The sequence below is a fragment of the Scomber scombrus genome, chromosome 17 (assembly GCF_963691925.1).
Source record: "Scomber scombrus chromosome 17, fScoSco1.1, whole genome shotgun sequence".
Classification (NCBI taxonomy): domain Eukaryota; kingdom Metazoa; phylum Chordata; class Actinopteri; order Scombriformes; family Scombridae; genus Scomber; species Scomber scombrus.
The window spans coordinates 10,584,720-10,593,049 of NC_084986.1; the positions used below are offsets into that span (position 1 = coordinate 10,584,720).

An 8,330-nucleotide genomic window follows, 5' to 3' on the forward strand; every position below is an offset into this window, starting at 1 on the left:
CTGCCTAACAGCAGCACGCCTCACAGTTGCCTCCTATTTTCTTAGCTCCCTCATTGGTTGAAACTACAAACAGAGATCTCCGATAAGTGACATCACTGCTCTCTTTCCCATCAAACAGCGTGTGTCATTTCCACGAGTAAAACATCCAGTCAAATGACGTACTGTATTTTCCTCTAAAAGTCAAATTGAGCTATATTTGAAACACAAGCATGCACATTTTGATCAAATTATCCAACAGGAACAGACTGGGCTGAGTGCATAGACGGGTTGAGGAAACAAGTGTTGCCAGTTTCAGCTCTTGACAGGCTGACCAACTAGGAGACTAACCATGAACAAAATGTTCTGGATTGTTTCTTGGCAAAAGATCGCTTATGACAATGTGCAGGTTGACCAAAACAATCCCCTACAATTGGCACAGGAAGATTCAATTGAAGTTGTTGCTGGAAAATATGCACAAGGTTGGTCTTTGTGCAGTAGGCTGTTCATAAATCTGTAAATTTGTCAATAAAGTTACTTAAGGGGTTCAGTTGAAAATGGCAATTATGCCTGCCTGTCTCATTCTTGTTGAGGACCTGATTCTCTGATGAGGAAAAGTCCATTGCCTGAGTTTGCCAGGGTTCAGTTCAGTTCTGTATAAGAACAAACTGTATAACAGTTCACACAGTTTATTTCGAGGTTCAATATTTCTGTGGCTGATCTTGTGTCTTGCAAGCATAACGACAATTTCATCTATGAAATTCATTATTGTGTGTGACAGCTACCTTTAAAGCAATTATAAATGTTTTTTTGGCCACTTACAGGTAACAAAATAAGCTGTAAACACTGACAAACAGCATTATCCCCTTTATAAAGAATGTGTTAGCAAACAGTTGCCCATTTACACACCAGCACACAAAGAGCAACATTGGCATTCATTTGAACCTGTGTCTCTGGTCACCCAGTAAAAACAAAACTAATAATTCACCCTCCTTTTTTACCTAGTTTTCTCTCCACCATGTCCTGAGAAAATATCTGGCTCTTAAGATGCTAGAAGACCTACTATGTTCCCCAGCTAATTGCTAACCTTATCTGTCTGCTGTATGGTGCTACACAGGCAGGGCTTGCTGAGAGTGATAAGATTGAATCAAAACAGTTGTGGGCGGAAAAACTAAAACAATGGCCTGAAAGACTCTAAAATGATCCATTCAGCAGTAAAGATGGGTGATCATTCGCTTTTGGTTTGTCACTACAAGGAACCCCATCCACACCATACATCATCATTGGATCCATTGTAAATATATGAATACTAATCAATGCAGCTTTAATTTGCACTCAACAAAAATGCCCTTCCATCCATTGTCTTTACTGCTTATCCTCTAGAGGGTTGCAGGGGGGCTGAAGCCAATTTCAGCTGACATCGTGCGAGAGGCGGGGTACACCCTAGACAAGTCACCAATCAATCACAGGGCTAACATACAGTATTGAGACAGAGGGCCATTCATACTCGCATTCACACCTACAAGCAAATTACAGTCATCAATGGACCTAACCTGCATGTTTTTGGTCTGTGGGAGGAAGCCAGAGAATGCACGCAGGCACTGGGGGAGATGCAATCTTCACACAGAGGGGCCCCAGCTGCCACTGCCATCAGAACACAGTGTAATATAATATTAGCTAGTTAGGGTGGTGTGTAAACCCACTAGAAGCAGACATGTGGACTAATATCACAGTGGTGACCTACATATAAGATCCAACCAAAAGCACCACAACAAACAGTGGAGCCAAAACATTAAAGATTAGCAATTGTGTCTCTTCATGATAGCTGAATAGTTTTCATTTATGACGTATTGTAGATGTCATAGTATTTATACCATATCTGTTCACAGATACTGAACATAGAAAAAACAAAAAAGACAATATTCCGTGCCAAGTTTTAATATTTACAGTAAAATAGTTTAGACATTCCCAGTGGTTTCCATAATGCACTCTGAATCAAAAACACTGTCTACTGAATTGTGATTAGAGAAGAAAAACAAGGTGTATGGTGATATTCACTTACATCCTTGGAAGCAATAGGTCTATACTGGTTGAGAACCACCATTAGGGTGACACGTCTGATTTTTAGTAAAATATTTTATTTGCCATGCAATTCGTAGACATTCAGGTTCCCCACATCATGAATTTAAATAACTTTGCTGATTCCTTAACAATTTGTTGGTCAAGGTTTTAATTTCTCCAATACTTTAACCAAATACCAAATATCTGTAATTTAGCAAATGTTCGAATGCTAACAAGCTAAACAAAGATGGTGAGCATGTTTCCAATGTGCTGATACTTTCTTTTTTTATATATTAATATTGATTGTTAGATTGTCTGTCCCTGCCAATGTGCCAGAAAACCTCAGAGCTGTAGCGTAAGTTAAAATAACCCCAACTGGCTACTTAACTGAAAGGAAGGGTCAAAACTGACAGTGAGAATTTCATCTAATTATATATAAACTACAAATGATGCTCCTCATTCTCTGTATTGCAATAGAGTTTTAAAGTAAAGACCGAGTTGGATAAACATCAGGCGTTGAACTCTTGGAGGATAAGGTCTCAGCATTCTAAGACGTTGTGCAATTTCTGACATTTTTTAGCTCAGATGATGGCTAATCTAATAATGGTGTGAGGACAACTGGTGCAATTGTGCAAATCCACACATTTGAGTGTTTTTGTTGTGAAAAGGTTGCCTTGGGAACATATTAGATGATTATATGGAGATTTTTTTTGGGACTCTGACATCTCTCCTTCGAAAAGTACTTAATATTTTAGATGTTTTGAGTGGTAAGCATACCATATATGCATTTTATGAATTCACCTAACACCTCCATCCACTGATTTTACACATTTTCTAACACTTTGCCTGAATCTGTGCAAAATTTAAATATTCTCTGCCACTTTAAACTCACTTGGCAATTGTCCAGAGAGGCATATAAATTGATGAACACACTGACTGAACCTGAGAGTGAACCAGGCAGTAATGTTGGCTGTCAATGCCTGAGTATTTGGACACAGAGAAAACAGCCTGACTCCTCATTCTTTGTCTCTATGCTATAATTGTGTTATTTTGTGCAACCAAGACAGATATGGCATTAACCGTGCATGGTCCCATGACTACTCAACAATGAAGTAAACCACACTGTCACAAAAACAGGTCATTGTGCTGTCAGTGACTCCTGACGAGTTAAAGAAGAGGAATGTCATCTGGTGGAAATAATAACATTTAAGATCAGCTGTATAAATCCCAAAGTTCCTTGTATTTTCTGTAACTATTCAATATTTGTTCCCGTTTATTCACTGTGTAAAGTCTAAAAAATTAACATAAATAAAACCTGATAAATATTATGTTGCATCTTCAAAACTTCGATAATAAAATATTACCCACCAGATCTTATCTATGTTATGACATGTGAGGGTGTGGCATTTCCTTCTGGCAGTGGAGTGATGAATGGAGGAGTGGCCAAGTGGTGAGAGGCTTTGGGACTATAAAAGTAGATTTCATTGGGCCTAGCTACAAGCCTGCTGATTCACCTAAACCACACCACAGCCCGCAGCCTGCTCCTGTGTTCACCTGAGGACTGAAGGCAAGAAAGGTAACTTGAATTCTTAATCATATCTATAGTTTATCCTAAATCATGCATATTTCTGTGGATCGAGCCAAAAAAAATTAAGTTTATCTAATCCTAGAAATTTTGTGTGTACAGTGCAATGGTGCACTAACCAGATGGGCCATAATTGTTTTAAACCAAGTATAAGAATATGTTTTGCCTTCATATGTGTATATGTAGCTTATCAGTTTGATTAATTGATTAGTGATGTTGGTGATGACAAAGCTATAGAAAAGTCTTAAACTACATTAATCGATTTATATATGATCTAGATTAGACCATTTACATTAATATGCATTAATATGGTTAACAATACTAGTATTACTATTAAAAAGCAGTCATAAATAAAACATTTGATTTTTTTGTGTTGGGTTATTTTTATAATGTAACAACAAACATCAACGAATAGCATAAAATAGCAAGACCAGGTTGACTTGAATAATTTAACAATAGTATTGAATCTGCAGTCACAAGAACAACTATATTAGTGGTATTGCCCAACCAAAGAATCATTGTTATTGCACATTCCTCTCTAAGTGCACATAAGTCACTGATACAACCTAAAATCAATGTGCCATTATTTATTCTGTATGACTCAGGATGATTTCTGTGGCCATCATACAATTACTACATCCCATGGCATTCAATAAGCTTTAGTTAACACTGTTTATGGAGTCACATAACCTTCCAGTGAAGCATTTGCTGACACTTTGACATCTTTATGAGCTGTGGAGTCCTCTGGTGGTCACCTGACGAACAATTTCTTGTCTCTGTAGCTAATTAAAAACCTCAGTCTGTCTGTAGTGCATGCTCTGTGTCTATATATTTTCTTGTCTCTCTGTACACTAATGTCCATTATTGTTAATTTTTGATTCAGTATAGCTCAGTTTGGTAGGCTGTTAAATTCCACAATGTGCAGTTTTCATTTTTTGGGATTGTTGACTAAACTAACATCTATTTAGGTTTAGTGCTGTCTTAATTGTCTGTCTTTGAGAAGTCATCAGAGACTTCCTTATGATTGAAAAAAAGTAATAAAATAAATAAAAGTTTACTTGAACTTGTTCTGACAGGCAGCATGGATGTAAGTACCTCATCAAATTGTCAGACCCCTAAACCGGTAAGAAAAACACTATTCATCATTGTTCTACACATTTACCTTCTAAATATGAATGCCTGAATCTTTGCTTACGTCAATGGGCCTTGTTGCAACTGCAAGTTGGTGTCCTCTATCCTGTCCACCCTCGCTCTGCCCCGTATCTCCATCCTGGCTCCTGATCCTCATCTCTCCCCCTCCTCCCCCTCTCCTCCTCCCTCTCAGCATTCTGATGCTCTGTGTGGCAGCTACCCGTCTGGTTGCGCCCCACAGGCTAACAGCCTTTGGCCCTACCAGCAGTCTGGAGCTGGGTTCCCTGCATGGCCAGGGCAGCCCACCCAGCCTGCACCATGCTGGTCCGGACAGCCAAACACACCCTGCTGGCCTGGGACACAACCAGCGCAGATGTCTTTCCCTGCCCCAATTTCATTTCCAGACACGGCTCAAACCATGTCAGGAGTCCCTGCTCAAACCCCAACTATGGTCCCAGCTCTAGCTCCAGCTCCAGTCCCAGCTGTGGCTCCAGCTGCAGGGCAAAGCTACCAGCCTTGCTGGCCAGGCCCCCAGTGCCAGCCTCCCCAGCCACCAGCTCCAGCTCCAGTTCAAGCTCAAGTCCCTGTTCAAGTCCCCACTCTAACTCCTGCCCAAGTCCCAGCACCTGGTCCTGTTCCTGCTCAGAGCATCCGTCCAAATGTACCAGGTTGGCCTGCCCACCCTGGTTGGTCTTACAACCCTGGACAGTCAGGATGGCCTGGACAGCATCCATCTATCATGCCTCCACACTGGCCTCCACCCACATCTGGACCACTAGTGAGTAAAACACAAGGACTCTGACTTCTTTGCTAATATACAGGAATTAAAATGATTTAAATATATGAGAGGAAATTTTAATTGCTGCATATATATATGGATGAATGGGTGGAGGGTGGCCTTAAGTGTAGATGCAAAACCACTGATAGCCAACATATGTTTCAACACGGGCTTTGATTGCTTCATTATTCATCTTAATGTTCTTCTCTCTGTCCGTTGCTGTTCAGAGTGTGCCGTATAACTTGAACCTGGCCCGCGGAATGTATGACAAGATGATGATGACCATCTTGGGCCATGTCAAACCAGATGCTAAAATGTAAGCTTATGTAAACGTCTTTTTTTTTTAAAACCATTCTGTTTCCTTTTTTACTATTAAATTTTCATAAGCTATTTTTAATCCAAATTTAATCCAAATAGAGACGCAATACAGTGCCAAAAAATGTATCCCAAGTGTAATGAGCTTTGGTCTCCCACAGGTTCACGGTGAACTTTCTGAGAGGCAACGATATTGCCTTTCACATCAACCCTCGCTTCAGTGAGGGCGGCAAGCAGGCGGTGGTGCGAAACCACAAACTGGGTGAGCGCTGGGGCGCAGAAGAGAGGGACATAAAGGGACAATTCCCTTTTGCTCTTGGGAGCCCTTTTGAGGTGAGCAGTCACAAATAGGACTCAGTTTAGGCAGCGGTTTGGAGATTGGTGCTTAAAGATGCTATGTGTGGCATGTTAACATCAATAAAATCATTACATTTATTTGGCGACATTTGTTATTCTATTTGTATATTTACTGTACAAAAAAGGACAATTATTGTTCCATTGGCACTTAGGTATTTATAATCTTATCATTTTTATTGTTGTCCCATCTGCTTATAAAAATTGCCAAATAATTCTACAGTGATATGTTGATGTTTAAAAATGCTACACATGGTGCCTTTAACTGACTGTAGGTTACTTCTCCATGGTTAATGTCAGGGTAACGTTTGGCTGAAAAGATGGAAAGGGTTGGAAAGTCGCTTGGGCAGGCGGGTCCTAGATAAGGGAAGTGCTGTACTGCAGGGAGACTCCTGGAGGTCAGTGGGGGTCTCATGTTGCTCAATAACATCAATAACAATTATGCTTTACAAACATAGAAAAGCGGTTACTAATCTGAAGAGCTAATTCTGTCTGTGTCCATGTTTAATAATCAATAACAGCATGTTCATAGACATTCCCAGTGTATTACTAACTCATGTGGTACCATATTAAAGTATAATATGTCATATTTCATGGGTAATCTTATCAGGTATTTGTCAGTTAAAGTAGGATTTTCTGGATCTTGATATGAAATCATCATAATTGTGCATCTTTATCTTTTTGTGTATCTCCAGTTAGATTGGCACTGCAAAATAGCTGCTCCTGAATGAAACTGTGATTTAATACATGCATTTTTTAAATTTGAATTCGGTGCTGCATGTGTGGTGGCTCACATCTCAATGGTAGCAGTACATTATTAGTGTTCTGCTCTGTTCCAGATGAAGATCCTGTGTACTCAAGAGGCGTTCAGGGTGGCAGTGAACAACATCCAACTGTTTGAGTTCCGGCATCGCGTCAGAGAGCTCAACCAGATTGACCGAATCAACATCTTGCATGATGTTGTCCTCACCTACGTCAATGTGGAGACACTTCCCTAGAAAGCACATGTTTAGTCATAGAGCACATGTATCAACACAGGACAAACAAACACCAAATGTTACATGTTGCTTAAAGATTGCATGAGTCAGTGTGTTAATATGTAATGTAATCAATAACGACATGAGCTGAGCTCATTCCATAATGTGTACTCCTTCTGCCACACAGCTAACCTTTTAATATACACAAAGCTTTGTTTTTCTGTGTCAAAATTCTACTACTACTACTACTACTACTACTACTACTGTATTTATTGTGTACAATCTTTTCTATATTTGATTAAATTGCTACTAATAAAAAATAGGATGTGTACCAGTACTGCCTGAAAACAACAATGGGGTTTACAATGGCTCATAATGGCTCATTTATATGAGTTCATGTTCAGGTCAAAATAAATAGCCATATTCAAGGTTTCTATTGTTTATTTTATTGGAGAACAGTGCATCAGTTTGAAACTGTATGACAGTAACACAGAAGAAAAATCTCTTTCAGAGAAATATAAAATCCCAGTACAAAAATCAGCTCTAAGAAAACTAGCACAAATTCACAGAAAGAACAAGATATATTTATGATTTACATAAAGGAGAGAAAACTGCTCTGAAGTTACACCTGCTTTAGAACAAGGTTGACACCATTGGCACAAACATATGAATGGCTGACATGACAGAAGTAGCCTAAACAAAACAACTTCTTGTGTCCTTATTCTAACACAATCTTTAACCTCATAACTCAATACAATCATTTAAATCATCACACCTCATTGAACTTACTCTAAACTCCTACCTGAAGAAGTGCTTTCCACCCTAAACCTGAACATTAGCACCTCTAGCTAATTCCTAAAAAAGATGTCAGGTCCAGATCCACCTGTTCAACACTGTTGGCCAGATTGAACACTAGTCTGAATATGTATGATTTATTCAAGATTTTAACAAAAACCCAATGAGCTGATCATTATAAAATCAACATAACCTGTTTCCCAGAGGCCTAACCCTGTATGGTTTGAACAGTTCATTGTGTGTTACCAAACTGACCAGAATAGCAGTGTATCAGACAAGGTAAAATATCTCCTAATCTAACCCTAGTTTTTGATTACCTGTGCTCTTCATGTAACTTCATCATCTCTATCCCTCTAGT

General features: G+C 39.3%; 1 protein-coding gene across 1 annotated transcript; it reads left to right on the forward strand.

Annotated features, from left to right (window-relative positions):
- Positions 1–4,703: 4,703 nt before the first annotated feature.
- On the forward strand, positions 4,704–7,212 carry LOC133997296 (galectin-3). The gene is made up of 5 exons (XM_062436862.1): positions 4,704–4,745; positions 4,947–5,531; positions 5,759–5,847; positions 6,008–6,179; positions 7,040–7,212. The coding sequence occupies exons 1-5, from the start codon at positions 4,704–4,706 to the stop codon at positions 7,196–7,198; spliced, it is 1,047 nt and encodes a 348-aa protein (XP_062292846.1). The 3' UTR covers positions 7,199–7,212.
- Positions 7,213–8,330: the final 1,118 nt, after the last annotated feature.